General features: G+C 44.7%; 1 protein-coding gene across 1 annotated transcript in view; it reads right to left on the reverse strand.

The window, feature by feature from the left end:
• The window catches only part of ENAH (ENAH actin regulator), a 139,060-nt gene extending 123,782 nt beyond the window's left edge, over window positions 1-15,278 (reverse strand). Inside the window, exon 1 of the mRNA XM_058669246.1 lies at window positions 14,898-15,278. Within this exon, the coding sequence (XP_058525229.1) occupies window positions 14,898-14,902 (5 nt within the window). The 5' untranslated portion in view covers window positions 14,903-15,278. The remainder of the gene's footprint in view (window positions 1-14,897) is intronic.
• Between the last annotated feature and the right edge of the window lie 3,827 nt (window positions 15,279-19,105).

A 19,105-nucleotide genomic window follows, 5' to 3' on the forward strand; every position in this document is an offset into this window, starting at 1 on the left:
CTACACGGGTGCAGGGTCCCAAGGCTTTGGGCCGTCCTGGACTGCTTTCCCAGGCCACAAGCAGGGAGCTGGATGGGAAGTGGAGCTGTGGGGACTAGAACTGGCGACTATATGGGATCCCGGCACGTTCAAGGCGAGGACTTTAGCCGCTAGGCCATCACGCCAGGCCCGTAAGCTTCCATCTTAACATCATTAATTTCAGGTTACTTAAATTTAAACATAAAATGAAAGTATATATGTAAAAAACAGTATACATGTAAAAGAGAAGAATATGTATGCTAATTTTAGATACGGGATCACAAAACACCAAAGACAGAACCAATGAAGACTGACGGATTGACATCAAATTGTGAGACTTCTAAACCAAGACAAAATTAAAATTAGCATGTTTACAAGATACATGTAGAGTTTCCATCATGGATTCCAATGAATCACACCTCCTGACAAGCTTCTGTGGTGTCTCCTTCCACACCAACTCACTCTGCGCTTGAACATGTGACAAGCACAGGTGTGAGAAGAGTTTTCATATTGATGCATGCTGTCATGAGAAGGCCACTATCACCAAGTGACAGATGCGGGGAAAAGGCCAGATAAGATAAATCCCTTGTCAAGTGAATGAAAACACATGAATGAACTCAAGTAGGAAAAGAATTGCCCGTCAATTCATTCACGTTTTACAAGGTTTTGAGAGGGCCAGCGTGATGACTCAATTAGCTAATTCTCCCCAGTGCAAGCACCAAGATTCTATATGAATGCTCGTCAGTGTCCCAGCTGCTCCATGTGCCATCCAGCTCCCTGCTTGTGGCCTGGGAAAGCAGTCAAGAATGGGTCAAAGCCTTGGGACCCTGCACTCACATGGGAGATCTAGGGACAGCTCCTGGCTCCTGCCTCCGGATCAGCTCAGCTCTGGCCATTGCAGCATTTGGGGAATGAGCCAGCAGATGGAAGACCTTTCTGTCTCTCCTTCTCTCTGTAAATCTGCCTTTCCAATAAAAATAAATAAATCTTTAAAAACAAAGGGAAAAAAGCAAGGTTTTGAGGCAGTTTGTACAATTTTGTATTTATTATGAAAGGTTAATATTTCTATTAAGATATTGTAAAGTAATTGTAAGACAGTCCACAGAGAGCACATCAACAGATACTTACACAAAATAAAAGCGTTCCCATAGAGATGAAGAACTGTTTAACCTTACTAATAATCAAAGAAATATAAAACCAAACAATGCAATTACACCTTTTCCTCTAAGATTAGCAAAGATTAAAAGGGCATATAACACCTGAGTTGGCCAGAGTAGGAGAACTAGAACTCTCATCTATCTTGTAATGTATATCAAAAACTGATATAATTTTCTCTAGTCAGGTAATCTCTTCTCTTCTTTCGAATTGTTTTAAAGATTTATTTTTATTTGAAAGACAGATTTTACAGAAGAGAAACATAAGAGGTCTTCCATTCACTGATTCACTCCCCAAACGGCCACAATGGCCAGAGCTGATTGTCAATCAAGACCCAGGAGCTTCTTCCAGGTCCCAAGAACTTAAGTCATCCTCCACTGCTTTCCCAGGCCATAAACAGAGAGCTGGATTGGACTGGTGCAACCGGAACACGCAACTGCATGCACAGGGAATGCCAGCACCAAAATGATGGAAGATTAGTGTGCTGTGCCACCAATGCATCAGCCCATCTCTTCTGCTAATTTCATTTGCACTTCCTACTCAAATATTTACTGCATACACAGAGAGAACTGTAGGTTCAAATCACAGGATCTTAATCATCTAGTCTTCATAATTAAGTCGATTTTAGAATAAGAATAAGGTGTCACTGAAGGTTTTCAGAGAAATGTAAAAACATTTGATCTCTAAAATCGGTGGATCTAAAGCACAGAGAACGGACAAGAACGTCAATGATGAACACTGATTGTTCAGACGAGATTTAACAGTAGTCTGGACTTGGCAAGTCAGTGAGATGAACAGAAGCAAATGGAGGCCAGTCTGGCAGGATGTTGATAGGGTAGATACGGGAGAGCAGGAAACACTGCTCTTTGACTTTATTTCCAGAAATCTACCCTAACATATAATTATATATGTGCACAAAGACATCTATCCAAAAACGTCTGCTCGTAGCACTTTGCTGTTCTGAGGCACAGAGACAGCAATCACATTTGCTGGTTCACTCCCCACACGGCCAACAAAGCCAAGGCTGGGTCTGGACAGGTGCAGGAACTGTGAGCCAAGCTGTAAACCAAGAAGACTACAAGCAGGTTTTCCACATAGGTGGTAGGAACCCAATTACTTGAGCCATTATCACTGCTCCTCAGGCTTGCATTAGAGGGAAGCTGGAGGCAGGAGGTCAGACCCAGGTATCAAACCCAGCCATGATGACATGGAATGCAAATGCTTCATCAGAGTCTCAGCAGTGTTTTCTCGGACAAATCTAAAAGCCCATTAGGAGATCAAGTGGGTAAAGTCTCCACCAAAGCAATGAAGCACCATGTAGGCACCAAAATTACCCGACTATATTTACTGGTGAGAATTATGTGAGAAAAGAGCAGGCACAAAATACATAATACAGCTTCATTTTACTTTTTCTTCAATTTTCATTTACTTGAAAGTCAGAAAAACAAATCTGAAATCTTCTAACCTGTTGGTTTCATTCCCCAAATGACTGCAACAGCCTGGGCTGCACCAAGTTTAAGTCAGAAGCCAGGAACTTCATGCATGTGTCCCACGTGGATGGCAAGAACACAAGTACTTGAGTAATCACCTACCACTGGGCCTGGCACAGTGGCCTAGCAGCTAAAGTCCTCACCTTGAATACGTCGGGATCCCATAAGGGCGCAGGTTCTAATCCCAGCGACCTCGTTTCCCATCCAGCTCCCTGCCTGTGGTCTGGGAAAACAGCTGAGGACGGTCCAAAGTCTTGGGACCCTGTACCCGCATGGGAGACCTGGAGGAAGTTTCTGGCTCCTGGGTTTGGATCGGCTCAGTTCCGACTGTTGTGGTCAGTTGTGGAGTCAATCAACAGATGGAAGATCTTGCTTTATCTCTCCTCCTGTCTATCTGACTTTGCAATAAAGATAAAATAAATCTTTTTTAAAAAATCACCTACTACTCCCTAAAGATGTATTTTAGCATCAAGTGGGACAAGAGATAGAGGAGCAGGGACTCCAACTAGGTATTCCAGCATGCACTACAGGCACCCACGGAGCAACTTAATTACTTAGCCAAATATCCACCTCCAACTTCATTTTTATCAACAGTACAATCTCACTTTACTCATATAGATACACAAGCACACTTATGACTACATATGCATTACAAAAAGCATAGAAAATTAAGTATCAAAATACTAAAATTCTAGATAGTTTGAATTTGAGCTTTTAAGATCAGTATACTTGCTGGACCTTATAAAATTTATACTGCTTCACAATAGTAGAAATCTTTTTAAAAAATCAGGACACATTACAACTGCAGAACAAAGTAAGCACTCAAATAACCAATATTTAATCATTATAAAACCTACACAGAAAAATCCCCTCACTCAAAAACTTACGGGCCAGTGTTACTACACAGCAAATTAAGCCACCACCTGAAATACCAGAACCCCGTATGGGTACCAGTTCAAGTTCTGGTTACTTTACTTCTCCTTCAAATAATTTTTTAATGGTTTTTAAAATTTCAATGTCATCATTTCTACTTCACTTCACAAAGACTATACTCCTTGGTATTCAAGGATACTGTAAAGAGACTCAAGAAAATCATCACTTCAAATTAAAGTTTTCTGAAGAATCTGCAATTTCATCACATTTTATTAGTGACAGTCATCCCGAATTGTAACAGGGCTACCAAAGGTGACTACCACGTTGGCACGAAGTTCTAGCTCCTAAAGTGTCACATGCCTCTCAGAGGCATCACTACCAAGGTTTCCACTTCAGTACAGTCACCTGCCTGGTTCAATAGTTTGTCTGCAATCGCTTTTCAGAAATCATGAAAAGGCCAATTCCAAATACTAACCCAGACACAGGCCTTAACACAACGGTTGAGATACCACTTGTGATGTCCATGTTTCATAGTGGAGTGACTGGCTTGAGTCCCAGCTCTGCTTCTGATCCAGTTTCCCGTGAATGCAGATGAAGGCTCACATACATGGATTCCTGCCACCCACTTGGGAGACCTGGATGAAGCAAAAGGCTTTTTCCTGGCTTCAGTCTGCTCCAGCCCTGACTGTTGCAGGTATTTGGGGAATGAATCAACAAATGGAAGATATCTCTGTTCCAAGTCAATTAATGTTAAAAGTTAAAAAATAAAATATTAATTCAAAGTAATAAAAACATCAACAGCAACAAATCAAAAATCAAAAGTGGGGCAGGGATTTGGCTTGGCAGCTAAAACACTGATGGAGAAACTGGTGTTCTATACTGGAGTGGCTGAGTCCAAGCCACAGTCCTGCTCCTGATCCCACTACCTCCTCATGCAGCCCTGCCACCCACATGGCAGATCTGGACTGGGTTCCCACTCCTAGAGACCCAGCCCAGGCAATGCAGGTATCTGGGGAGTCAACCAGGGGATGAGTCTTCTGTCTCTCAAACAACATTTTTATCACTTTGTGTTCCAATCACCCCACTTCCAATCCAGCTTCCTAATGATGGCCAGGCAAAAGCAAAAGATGGCACAAGTGTTTGGGTCCCTGTCACCCATGTGGAAGATACAGATGAAGCTTCTGACCTGTGGTTTCACCTGGCCCAGTGCTGGCTGTTGTGGCAATCTGGGGAAGGATGAAAGATTCTCTCTCTTTCAAATCAATTTAACACATACATATTTTAATTAATCATCACTTAAGGATTGGGTGGGGACAGGGTATTATAAGACATAATTCATATACTATAAAATTCATCATTTGAAAGCAACTTTTTAAAAAATATTTATTTTTATTGCAAAGTCAGATATACAGAAAGAAGGAGAGACAGAGAGGAAGATCTTCTGTCTGATGATTCCCTAGTGGTCACAACAGCCAGCACTGTGCCGATCTGAAGCCAGGAGCTTCTTTCTTGTTTCCCAAGCAGATGCAGGGTCCCAAGGCTTTGGGCCATCCTGGACTGTTTTCCAAGGCCACATAGGGAGCTGGATGGGAAATGAGGCAGCTAGGATTTGAATCGGTAGCCGTAAGGGATCCCAGTGTGTGCAAGGCAAGGACTTTAGTCTCTAGGCTACCACACCAGGGCCCCAGTAACTTGATATATTCACGAACCTGAGTAATCACACCACTGTGATTTCACCATCCCAGAATTAAAACCTTTACCCACAACAGCAGCCATTTCTCATTCCTTTCTCACGACCTGCTGTTACTTACCTGTTTCCTGTCTCCATGAATCTGTACATTCCAGAAACTTCATATGGCTTATTTTAATAGATGGCCCTTCTTAATTAGAGACAGAGCACACTCCCCCACTGACTGGAACCAACAACCTGTATTAACATTGCATCCACGGTTTGCATGAATAGGAAGCTTGTGTCAGAAGCAGAGCAAGCACCCAAACCTAGATAATCTAATTCGGGAAGAAGGCATCTTAAATATTACACGAAATGCCCACTCCAGACACGGACTTCTGTGTCTGGTTTCCTTGACTTAGGTTTTCAAGGTTTATCTGACATGCCCAACGTCAGTACTTGTTTTTGGTCACAAGTATATGGACATATCATATTTTGTTTGTCCATTCATCAACTTAGGAACATGTAGGTTGTTTCTAATTTTTGACTATTAATAATAATAATGCCATGGTTATTTGTACACACATTCTTGTGTGAACAAGCCTTCATTTCTTCTCACAAGTAATGGTAGAATCACTAGGTCATATGTTAAGGTCACAGGATAACTATTTTAACTTTCTGATAAACTGCTAAACCGTTTTCTAAAGCAGCTACATCACTTTATATGGTAGATCACATTCTTAACATAAACTTAAAGATTTACAGAGAGAAGGAGATACAAAGAGAGATCTTATGTCAACTGGTTCACTCTTCAAGTGGCCACAACAGCTGCAGCTGAATTGATCCCAAACCAGGAGCCAAGAGCTTCCTCCAGGTCTCCCATGTGGATACAGGGTCCCAAGGCTTTGGGTCATCTTCTACTGCTTTCCCAGGTCTCAAGTAGAGAGCTGAATGTGAATGGAAAGCAGAGCCATCAAGACACGAATCTGTGCCCATATGGGATCCTGGCACATGCAAAGCAAGGATTTAGCCACTAGCCATTGCGCCAGGCACATACTCTTCTACATTTTCTTAGATTTACTTTTATCAAGCCCATTCTGTGTACCAGGTTTTATGATAGGATTTTATTTGTCCCAAAAATGATAATACAGAAATTATTTTCATTTTACACAAGAAATTCAAGTTTCTAAAAGCTTTAATTTACAAGTAAATCAGTAAATATTAAATCAGTAAATGCTAAAACCTGGATTCGAACCTAGAGCTGACTTCAGTCTTAACTCTTTATCCAACACTGCAAAATTTACAATTTCCAATGTAAATTTCTAGAAAATCTAAGATGCCTCTTACATATGCCAGGTCCTCCCTCCCCTACAATTTACCTTTCTTCATAAATGGTATCTACATGTACTTACTTAAAATCTGCCTATAATTCTCCTATATTACATAGATCATCTTCTTCCATCAGTTGTACATACTGACAATAAAAGTATAGACATATCTGCTAGTCCAAATGATACCCTAACCTCAATGACACTGTATTTAAAGACAGGAATTTTAAGAGCTAGTCAAGGTTAAGTAAGGCCCTAAGAGTGGGATCATAGTCCAGTACAATTGGTGGCCTTCTCAGAGAAGTTCGGAAAAACATATTACCACATCAAGCCACCCAAGGACACAGTAGAAAGGCCATGCTTTGCAGGCCAGGAAAGGGAGATGCCACCAGAACCTAAGCATATCTGGGACTGCAGCCTCCAAGCTGTGAAAAAGAAATTCTATTGTCAAAACTCCAAACCTATGGTGTTCTTGTTATGGCAACAGCCCCAGCTAGCTATCATCTTTCATGAATATTCTCAACTATCCAGCTATTGGTATTTCAACCCATGATAAGAACCAAAACAAAACAGGTATTAAATGGCATAGAAATAAGCTAAACCAAAAGAGGGTACATAAGCTTGCTGCTTAAAATATCTCTGACTTCTTCGATCAAAGAGACTAAAAACAAAGAATGGCAGCCTATTAATTCAGGATTGAATGACAAAGTCAAGGAAACATGGTATCCTCCCAAAAGCACTTCAAAGTTAGACAAACCCAAGTTGACACTGCCCACTTCTGAGCTTTGTGTATAAGTATACTGTTCCTGTCTCAGGATGGTAGGGTTTGTTTAATCAAATAATTTGCCAGCACTTAGTATCTGCCAAATACTGTATTACAGCCTACATTACCCAGTAAAGTTCTAGAATAATCCATGTGCTCCCAAATGATGACTGTTATTGTTAAATATATTCTACAAAAGAACACCAAAGCCAAGTCAAATACTTATATGGGTATTCACTATTTGCCAAGCACTGTGTTGTTACCATGAATATAAAAAAAATACAGTCCCTGCCATGAAGGAGCTTACAATGAAGAGAGACAAACAGATTCAGGTCACTGCCAAACAGGGTAATAAATGCGGGGTGGAAAGGAGGGCGGCGAGGGAGCACAGGGCGCAGGAATAGCACCTGGGGGTCAGCCAGGCACTACTTCCAGGTCTCACAAGGAATCTGGGCTGGCTTCTGCAACCTGCATTTGGGAAGCACCCACTGAGATGTAGATTTTCGTTTTTGCTTCTACTCAATTCCAACAATTTCAAAGACAACATTGTAAATTGGCACAAGAGGGGTTTAACTATCCTTTTACTCCCCTGCAAGCACATAAAAATTGAAACCACATTTTATCAAATTCTATTATACTCATGATGAAGACTGGGTGTTCCATAAGTTACACAATCACCCCTGTTTTAAGCTCTGTGAATGATAAATTATCAAAACCATCAATCCAATATGTGATTTTTTTCTATACCAGCTAAATAGCTGCTGCCTACTTATTTTGCTTATGTCAACTGGTCTGATGAGGTATTCAAAACCTTGAATACTATATAAAGTTCATTCAATTTTCTCTATTAATCCCCGCTGCTCCACTTCCTATCCAGCTCCCTACTTGTGGCCTGGGAAAGCAGCAGATGATGGCCCAAGCCTTGGGTCCCTGTACTCAGTGTGAGACACGGAAGCAACTCCTGGCACAATTCTGGTTGTAGGCATTTGGGGAGTGAACCAGCAGATAGACGACCTCTCTGTCCCTCCTCTCTGAAAAATTTGCCTTCCTAATAAAAATAAATTAATCTTAAAAAAAGAAAAAAAAGATGTATTCACTTAATAAACACCTGTAATACTGACATTCAAAAAGATGAAGATTTGGCTCCCATTCCTAAAATAAGCCTCTGTGGGAAAGTCACTGCCAACAGCTCTGAGCACAAGTACAGACCCACGAGAACAGAGACTACTTATTTGTATCTTTTCATAGTGTCTCAACACCCAACAATCCTGTGAAATAAAGATTATCTCCATTTTTACCAGTGTGTTCAACTAGCAAGTCAACATATTAAACCTAGGTCTTCTGCCCCTGGGTTGTACCACATTCTGAAACATATCTAGCTTGTCATTACCATAAAATGAACATTAACAAAATCCCAAGAAGTATTTCAAAGGCTCCAATTTTATATATTACAAGCAATCTCAGCAGCTACCCTAATAAGGCTGCAGTAGAACTTTGGCAGTTTATAAACTGCATTCCGGGAACCACTCTTCAATATTACTCCCTGGGACCCATGTCCCAAACACACAGAAGAACTACAGCACCCTTAGCCCTCAAGCCAAGGAATGCATCAATGTCCTATCACCATGGCAACTGCCAAGTGAAATAACCAAAATAGAACCTATCTGACATCCTTGAACTAAGATCCCAACATGCAGCAAACTGCCCACAAATTTTTTTTTAGATTTATTTATTTTTATTGGAAAGGTGAATATACAGAGAGGAGACAGAGAGGAAGATCTTCCTTCTGATAGTTCACTCCACAAGCGGTCTCACGGCTAGAGCTGAGCCAATCCGAAGCCAGGAGTCAGGAGCTTCCTCTGGATACCCCACGCGGGTGCAGGGTTCCAAAGCCTCAGGCAATCCTAGACTGCAGTCCTGGGCCACAGGCATGGAGCCGGATGGGAAGTGGGGCCGCCTGGATTAGAACCAGCACCCACATGGGATCCCAGCATATTCAAGGCAAGGACTTTAGCCTCTACACTATCGCACCAGGCCCTGCCCACAAATTTTAACCAACTAGTCTAAAAGAGAACTAGGCTTTGAAATAAGAGCAATATATGTTCACAAGTATATAAAGTACCTTCTATATCATTAGTTCCTTATTAAAGAAATAATTCTAGGGGCCAGTGTCAGGGTACAGCAAGTTAAGCCACTGCTTGTGATAACAACAACCCACATCAGCATCAGTTCTATTCCCAACTGTTCCACTTCCAATCTAACTCCCTGCTAATGTGCCTGGGAAAGCAGTGCAAAATGGCCCAAGTGCCTAGGTCCTACATTCACATGAGACTTAGAAGAAGTTCCTGTTTCCTGGCTTCTGCCAGGACAGTAGCAATCATTTAGGAAGTGAACCAGTGGGAGATTTTTCTGTCTCTCCATCTAGCTCTATCTTTCAAATAAATAATTCTTTCTTTAAAAAATGTGTCGGTCCCAGCGCGGTGGCCTAGCAGCTAAGGTCCTCGCCTTGAATGTGCAGATATCCCATATGGCACCGGTCCTAATCCCGGCAGCTCCACTTCCCATCCCAGCTCCCTGCTTGTGGCCTGGGAAAGCAGTTGAGGATAGTCCAAAGCCTTGTGACCTTGCACCCATGTGGCAGACCTGGAAGAGCCTCCTGGCTCCTGGCTTTGGATAGGCTCAGCTCCGGCCATTGTGGCCACTTGGGGAGTGAATCATCAGACGGAAGATCTTCTTCTCTGTCTCTCCTCCTCTCTGTATATCTGACTTTGCAATAAAAGTAAAACAAATTTTTTTAAAAAAGTGTATTTAGGGCCCGGCACCATGGCCTAGCGGCTAAAGTCCTCTCCTTGAACGCCCTGGGATCCCATATGGGCACCGGTTCTAATCCCAGCAGCTCCACTTCCCTTCCAGCTCCCTGCTTGTGGCCTGGGAAAGCAGTCAAGGACGGCACAAAGCTTTGGGACCCTGCACCCATGTGGGAGACCCGGAAGGGGTTCCTGGTTCCCGGCTTCGGATCGGCACAGCACCGGCTGTTGCGCTCACTTGGGGAGTGAATCATTGGACGTAAGATCTTCCTCTCTGTCTCTCCTCCTCTCTGTATATCTGACTTTGTAATAAAAAATAGATAAATCTGAAAAAGTGTCTTTACATATTTTTCCAAAAAATAATCAGGAGCCAACAATGTGACATAGAAGATCCAGCCAACACCAGCATCCCATATCGAAGTACTGGCTCAAGTTGCAGGTGCTCCACTTCTAGCTCCTGCTAATATGCCTGGGAAAAACAGTGAAGTGCTTAGGTCGCTGCCACCCACATGGGACACCCAGACAGGGTTCCTGATTCTTGGCTTCCACTTGACCCACTCCAGCCATTACAGCCGTTTATAAAGTGAACCAATGAACGGTTCTTTTGCTAGTCCCTCCCTCTGTCACTCTGCCTTTCGGGGGAAAGAAAAATTAGTAAAAATTATTTTAAAATAAGCATTGTGGTTGAGGTCCAGCTACTCTGCTTGATTCAGCTTCCTGCTAAGGAGCCTGTGTGGTAGCAGATAATACTTAAATATTTGAGTCCTCATCACTCAGTTCTCCCTACCAATGGAGCTCATGGCTACTTATTTTAACCTAGCCCAGATGAGGAGTTGTGGAGTAAACTAGTGGACAAAGGATCTCTTATTCTTCCTCCCTTTACCACTCTGCCTTCAAATTAATAAATCTTAGACAAAACAAGAAAAATCAAGGAGGGGCTAGTGTTTTACGTAGCATTAAAAACAGGCTTAGGATTCCTGCATTTTATACAAAATCTGCCTGACCTGAGGTGCCGGTTCTGCCCAATGTCCCACCACTGTACAGGTACACACCTGGAGGCAGGTATGTGCCAGCTCATAGCTTCCACAGGCCCAGCCCTCACTATTGCAGACATTTGAGGAAGCAAACAGCACACGGATCTCAGCAGCTCACACTCTGCCTTTCAAGCAAATATTTTTAATGCTACAATAAAATAATGATTAGCTCAGGCATGATGCAATGACTCAACGGCTAAGTCCTCATCTTGCAAACGCCAGTATCCCATTTGGGCACCAGTTTGTGTCCCGGCTGCTCCATTTCCCATCCAGTTCCCTGTTGTTGGCCTGGAAAGTAGCAGAGGATGGCCCAAGGCCTTGGGACCCTGGCACCTGTGTGGGAAACCCAGAAGTTGTTCCTAGATTTGGATTTGCTCAGCTCCAGCCACTGCAGCCACTTGGAGAGTAAATCAGCGGACGGAAGATGTTTTTGCATCTCCTCCTCTCTGTGTATCTGCCTTGCTTATATATGTATTTCATATATATAGAGAAAAATTAAAATTGCTAGGCTAGACACTAGTATCTTAGACAAACTCTTCTGTTTAAAGAAACAGGGAAAAAAGAAGCTTTAAGTTAGTAACCAACTCATTTTTAAAATGCAATCATTTGTGGCACAGATTAAGCTGTCACTTGGGACACTGTTTCCCTTAACAGAATGCCTGCTTTTAGCTACTCTTTGATTTCCAGCTTCCTGCTAAGGCACCTAAGAGGCAGTAGATAAGGGCCCAGGAGCCAGAGGTTCCTGTCACCTGCAAGGGAGAACCCAGATGGAGTTTTCACTTCTGGTTCAGCCTGTCCTAACTCCAGCTGTTGAGAGTTATCTGGAGTGAACAGCATCCCTCTCTGTCACTCAGCCTTTCAGATAAACAAAATCTCTCTTTTTGAGTCCTTTACAAAGCATACACTATATAAAAGGGCACTTTAAAAAAACAGAAAATAAAAGACAATAATGTTTTCCACATGCATGCATATACAAACAGATCTCAATCACAAAGCACAACACTTTTGAAACACTGCTTAAATGGAAAACAGAACAGAACTAAAATCAGATGAGACCCCATAAGTACGAGTTTTTTGGTCTCAACTCTTGCACTGACCCATATACTTTTCCTCAAGCAAAACATTAACAAGTGTATCTACAGTGCTTTAAATGTGTTGAGTGACTTAGGTTTATCTCAAGAATGTGAAGCACTATCCAGTTCCCGTCTGCGTATGATTATATCACCAGAATCATAATTTAGGCGCATGCTACTCCTGAAGATCTTAAACATCACTTCTTTCCAGAATCCTCTCCAGTTTCATTGGAAATTCCTGCCCAGGCACTAGTTTTGGACGGCCTTTCAAACATCAAAACCAACTCTGAATGTAACTCTAAGACCCATTTAGAAGGCTTACACTGATGTCCCACAGTACCTGAAAGCAAATTCTCCTATGACCGAAAAGCCCTTTCTTTAGCACCAAAATATCCCGAAAATGCCTGCACCCAGCACTAGAACCTTCTACCCCCAGACCAGAGCCGTCTATTTAAACAGGGATCTGAACACGCACCTATGTGACTCGGCACAGCCTCCTACTAAATCCAGTGCCTTCCAGGGTGACAAACTGATCCTCTTTTCTACTCTCTAAATTATTCAAAATCAGCCTACAAAGAATTACTGTCGCAGGCTTCAACAAACTTCCCAGACCTGTGTGCCATGTTCTATATTTATGATACTGGAAACATGTAATTCCTCCCTCTCTTCGTAAGAAATACTGCAAGGGGTGGGGGGAGCTTCAAAAGTTATGTTTGTTAGAAAAAGAACTTTAACTGTCAAGACATAATTCACCTGCGACAGCATGACTACATGTTGTGACAGTGATTAAACTTCACAGAATACCCAAAACTCAAATATTCTTTGGTTTACAATCTTTAAAATCAGACAACTTCATCATCATTCTTTTTTGAAAATAACTACTTTGCTGTCCTACCATTCTCAATGTTTAACATACATTTACCCAAAGCTTCAAAAACCTGGTAAAATTTTCAAGTCTACAAGACTCCTATAGTGTTAAATCCCTGAAAGCAGAAATCAACAGCAGATGCTATTACAAGATATAATGTATACTTTATTACAGTTTCTGCGTTTCCAAACTCATCAGTAACTTAATTTAAAAAAAAGTGTTCAAACATAATGACTCAAGTTTTTCAAGCTGTATTTTATAAAGATTAATTGTGATTTTCTGGTTTGTGGGTCATAATTACTTTTTAAACTGACCCATTACACTTGAAAATAATGTGTGAAATCACCAAGGAAAAGGGGTCAGCCACTTAGAGAGACAGCATTAAACTTAAGGGCATGGAAATAAAAGGTGTGTACCTTGCAGCGGAAAACAGAATTCAAATGTACAGTAAGCTTCAGTGAAAACAAAACACAGCCATATCAAATATAAAAAAAGCAAAAACAGGAACATGGTCAACCTTGAAAGAAATAAAAAGTTTAAAATGGAAAGTGTTCCAATTAAGAAAAAATTCCAATGACATGACATTTTCTTGCCAGGGAGGAATTTTGCAGATTATATCATTCAAATCTCATTGTATTACATTATAAAGGTCTTGGCTACGGTTGACCATTAATCTTTAACACAAAGGAGATTCAAATCCAAAGGAACTGTAAGACTATCCAGGACAGAGAAATAAGAATAATTTACTTTATTCACAATTGTTTAACCTAAAAAGGCAGGCCCTTAAGGATGATAACGCAGAATGGGATTAGCTGGGAGTCTACCAAGTCCCATTTCTCAGGAAGTCTTGCACCAACCCCAGAAGAGAAGCAGGGTATGGACACAAAACAGGCTTAGGAAAGACTGAGAGGAAAAAAAAAAATGCAATGAATGACACACCACATCATGGTTTATTCTTCTCGGCAAGAGAAACGAAAAATACCACACCATATGTTTCACCGTGTCAATTAAAAAAATATATTTTATGAATGTACATTCAATTCTTTCCTTGGGGGCTAAAAAAAAAATCGCTTGTTTTATTGATTACAGAGGAAAGGGGCAAGCGGCTGGTGCAATGCAACACAGGCAGCCGGAGATAGGATAGATTTTCCAAACAAATCTCTCCCCGCCCCCACTTCTACACACCAAACAACTTACTTATCCTAGCCTTTTACTGCGCCCCCCTCAAACCTAAGAATTCCTCCCTTCCCCCACCGTCGTGCAATTTTCACCTTGCCCAGCTCCTTCACCCACACCTACCACGGACACTTTATTACCCGCAGAGATTTCAAACCTTTCAAACTTTTCTCCCTTTTTTCAATTAAACACGAGAGTTTCGCACCGAAAGTGCATAAAATTTTTACCAATATACCGAAAAAAAAAATACCTGTTTCCCAGCAACATGCACGTTTACGTTTCGATTTTCGACTCCCTCCCCATCATCTCTGGGGTTTGGTTTGCAAAGGCTGGGGAGTTGGGGGGGTAAGGAGTCGGGCGCAAATTAAATTTAGGGTGGGAAATCCTGGGTGAAAGAGCATTTGGGGGGGGAAGGGAATAGAGCACGACGGAGCTAGACCGAGCCCCCCCCCCCCCCCCCCAAGCAGGAGTGTTGAAGAAGATTCGAAGGAAGAAAATTAGAAGGGACAAAAGAGAGAGAGGGAGAGACCGTAGAACAGGAGACGCGCCGGCAGGGAGCTGGAAGGCGGGGTCCCTGGAAAGCGGGGGGTCGCGGTTCCTGCGGCACAAAGGCCGGCTCGGCCCCCCGCCCCGCGCCCCTCACCTCATGGTGCTGGCGGCGCCGAGGCTTCCCCAGCAGCCGGGAGACGCGGGAGGCGCTAGTCGAAAGGGTCTCTCCTCCAGGGGCGGGGACGCAGCTCCGAGCCGCGAGACAAGTGTCCGGCTCCTCCTTCGGCGGCCGGGGAGCTACACCATGTCCTCGCACAAAGCCGAGGCGCCGGCCCGGAGTGTGAGAGAAGAGGGCAGGAGCAAGGCTGGGGAGGGGGCGGAGAGGCCGAGGCGCGGAGCGGGTCCCCCGGCGGCCGCCGCCTCCCACCGCCTCCTCCTCGTCTTCCTCCTCCTCCTTCTCCTCCTCCCGGAGCTCCCTCGGCCGCCCGCGGAGGGGTGCCCGCCGGGGCCGCGCGCCCGGCCGCCGCTCCACAGGCCCGCGCCCGCCGCCGAGGCCGCTGTGTGCAACCGGCAGCTGCTGCAGGCGCGGGAGGAGAGTCGGGAGCGGCGCGCGGAGCCCGGGAGGAGGCGGGGCGCGCGGCGGAGGAACACGCAGGCGCCGCCCTCCTCCCCTCCTTCCCCGGGGGCGAGGGGGCGGTGCGGGGGGAGGGGCGCACCCCCGCGCCGGCGGCCGGGCCCCCGCCGGACTGCGGAGAGCGGCGAGGGCGGCCGAGCCCAGGCTCTTTGTGCTTTCCCCACCCCGCCCCCTGCGGCCCCTGGGATGCCGGGCGCCCCCTCCTCCCCGTCAGTCCGCCGGCGGACGGCAGGGGTTCCTCGCCACAGGGCCGTCCTTGGCCTTCGGTCCCCCCCCCGCCACCCGCTGCGGGTACCCACTCCCCCGGCCCGAGGCTGAGGGGAGCTCCGGGGGGGCCTGACGTGCAGGCTGAGGTTCCGGAGAAAGACTGAGAGAGCGGGACCTGCCGGGCTCTTTTGGCTCCCCGCGGGCAGCGGCCTGAGGAGCGCGGATGCGTGACTGGGCTCCCACGGCTTGTCCTCAGCTCGCCCTGTTGCTCTCTCATGAAAGGGACGCGAGGAACTGGGTGGCCATCGCGGCCGCCAGGAATGCCTGCGGGATTTGGGGGGCGGCGAGGGAGCGGCATGGGAGATGTAGAATGTGATCAGCATTGTTTGCTTCGTTCCTTTTCTCGCCGAGGAATCCCAGCGCGCCGAGCCGCTGTAAGGAGCTGCTGCTACGCACGCTATGTATAGGGATGACTTCATCCCGGAGCGAACGCGGCCAGCTCGCAGGGAACGCGGGCGCCGGGAGCCGCGCGGGACCGTGTGCGCCAGCGGTGGAAGGGGAGAGGCGCGGCGGGCGCCACCGCTTTCCGACGTCGTCACCGGCAGAAAGGGAATCCCGGGCGGGGGCGGGGAGCGAGATGAACTAATGATAGTTTCCATTTTCCGTGTTTCGTACCGCCTGGAAATCGCGTCGTTTGAAAGGCTGTCGAGGCTGACTCGTTTAAGGTGGGGGGGTGGGGCACATCTGGGGAGCCAGAATTTGTAATAGTGGGAGTTTGGTTGGGGGAGGGTGTCCCGAAACAAACCCGCCTAATAACATTTTTAAGCTGGACATATTACTTCCGAGGAAGGAGATGCGTTTTTCTCTGTGTGAGATGACTAGAATGGGAAAGGTCGATTGTTAACAGGGTTCCTGTTCCTGAAGAATCTAATCCAAAATGGAGGACCTACCATGACTCCCAGAATGCCTTCGAAAGTTCTGGTGCTTTTCCTTTAGGCGTGGGCGTTAATCAAATGGTGGTGGTGTGGGGTGGAATAGCGTCCACTCGTAAACGCAAAGCCCACAGGTCGCAGGCATCCTCGGTGGAAACCTGACTTTGTAATAGAATAGTATAGCCCAGTATTAACTACAAAGTCCTTCCTGCCTCAAACCAACTCGCCCTGTCAGAAGCAGTGGCCTGGAGCTGCGGCCCAGGATCAGGGTGGCCTCAGGTAAATAAAAAGCACCGCACCTCTCTGCCTTAAACATAGTGTACTTGCAGAACGCTAATTTTCCACCCACGTATCTAATTACAATTTACTATCACAGCATGTGTTCAAGGATCTCCAAGCACTGGCAAGACAACACAGTTGCCACTCAGATGCCCTTGTTGCCACACTACAACTAGAAACAGGGAAATGGCTTCAGGAACTGAGGCAAGACTATAGGCATGATGAAAAAGCCCAGCACCTAGGACATCCACTGTCTTATTAGCAGTCACTGCATTTTAAAATACTTGCTCCTCCAGAATTTTTCTCCAAATCAACCAAAGAACATTTTCTTGGAAAAAAACATGAAGACATATTGAATCAGCTTGGAAAAGCATTAGTAAGATGTGTTCAGCCACAAAGAAGTCATACCAATTTGCCTTAGACCATTCATGGCAATACAGTAAATCCAACGGAGCTTATGTTTCAGGGAAAACTCTTAACAAAGGGCCAAAAGGGGTGGAGATAGTGCTGTAATGACTCAAGCTGTCTCCTGCCAGAGACAAGAAACAAGGATAAAAATTCCTTACGGATGACTCCATAACCTACTTCTCATTTGTAAGAGTTAAGCCATCCTGTGCGAAATAAGTAATATATCACATCATCTTTATCCTAACAGCAAATGTTCCAATGCTATGGGTACCAAATTAAGCAATCCAAGTGGAAAATGCTGTCTTTATTTTCTATGTTTATTAAAAATGTACCAGCCAAGAATGTTGGCTGCCTACGACCATTTCCGTCCCTTTGAATGGCAGTCGGCCAGCTCACAAGTTGGTCATACTATTGCCTCTGGATTTAGATAAGCCGATGGGTGGCCTGACCTCTAAAGGTCGCGCTGTAGAAGGGCAGTTTGTTGGCTGTGGCAAAATGTTGTTGCTTTCTTGCTCATATTTGGCTTAACATTCAAAGAGGGCAGAATGGAAACGTGAGCTTGGAAATCACAGACTAATTCTAGTCACAAAAGAAGCTTTTGTGGAATGCGTTACCATATAGAATAAAAGAATTTTAGAGATGGAAAGAATCTTAAATCCAACCCACTCATTTTTCAAAAAAAAGGAATGTGAGGCACAGAAAGGTTAAGTAACTTAACCAAGGTCCCTTAGTGGTCGAACAGGAATTTAAACTCAGGATTCCCGAGTGTTAGTCCACTGGGGCTTCTGACATGTCAGACTGATGTCCTATGGTGTAAATAACTAAGAGTGGATGGATTAAGGTAGTAAAATCTGAAGTTAATTGAAACCGTGCTCAAATGCCAAGATTGTGTTAGTTGACTGAATGGTGGAAATCAATTGAATTCTTTCATAAGGGCTGTTCAAAGTTTGGCCTATCAAGCTAAATATTTGAAAAGTGATTTGATGGATAAGTAAATGAATGGGAACAGGCATGTTGGTACGGTGGATTTAGCTGTGCTTCAGATGCCAGCATCCCATGTACGAGCGCAGGTTCCAGTCCTAGCTGCTCTACTTCCAATCCCAGTTTCCTGCTAACGGGCTTGGGAGGGCAGCAGAAGCTTGTCCAAGTACTAGGGCCCCTGCTGCCCATGTGGAGACGCAGTTATAGTAGCAGAGTCCTGCTGACTCTGACCTGGCCTAGCCCTGGCTGCTGCAACCACTTCGAGTATGAACCAGCAGATAGAAGATCTCTTTCTGTGTGTCCCTTCCTTCCTCTCTGTCACTCTGGCTTTCAAATAAGTAACTGCTTTTTTTAAATGAATGAATGGGTGAACAAATGAATGAAGACATACACTTTCCTTTTACTTTTTAAAATGTGTTTATTTGAAAGACAGAGACCTGGAGGGGTGGGGGGGAGTGAGCTGCCCATCCACTGATTCACTCATCAGGTGACAGCAGCATTCAAAGACAGACTAGGCCAAAGCTATAATCCGGGAATTCCACTTGGGTCTCCCACATGAGTCACAGGAGCCCAAGTACTTGGTCGTCTTCCACTGCCCTGCCTGGCACATGAGCAGGAAACTGGATTGAAGCAGAGCAGCTGAGACAAATCAACAAGCAACAAAGCATGGGGCTTAAACTACTGTACCACGCCCACTCTTATCCTTCTATCACTTAGGTATGTGGACCTCAGCTTTCCGTCTCAGAAACTATTCACTCCAGTTTCACACCAGTAGAATACCAGCATGCTCCAAGCCTCAGTAGAATGCAGCTTTCCTAAATAATTGTTAGGCTGTGCACTCAGATGGAAACTGAAGGGAAGCGTGCATGTGTCGGGGCTGGGTTTGCTGCCGGAGTGTTGTCAGTCTGCCTATGAGAGCTC

Source organism: Ochotona princeps, chromosome 10, assembly GCF_030435755.1.
Source record: "Ochotona princeps isolate mOchPri1 chromosome 10, mOchPri1.hap1, whole genome shotgun sequence".
In the NCBI taxonomy this organism is placed as follows: Eukaryota; Metazoa; Chordata; class Mammalia; order Lagomorpha; family Ochotonidae; genus Ochotona; species Ochotona princeps.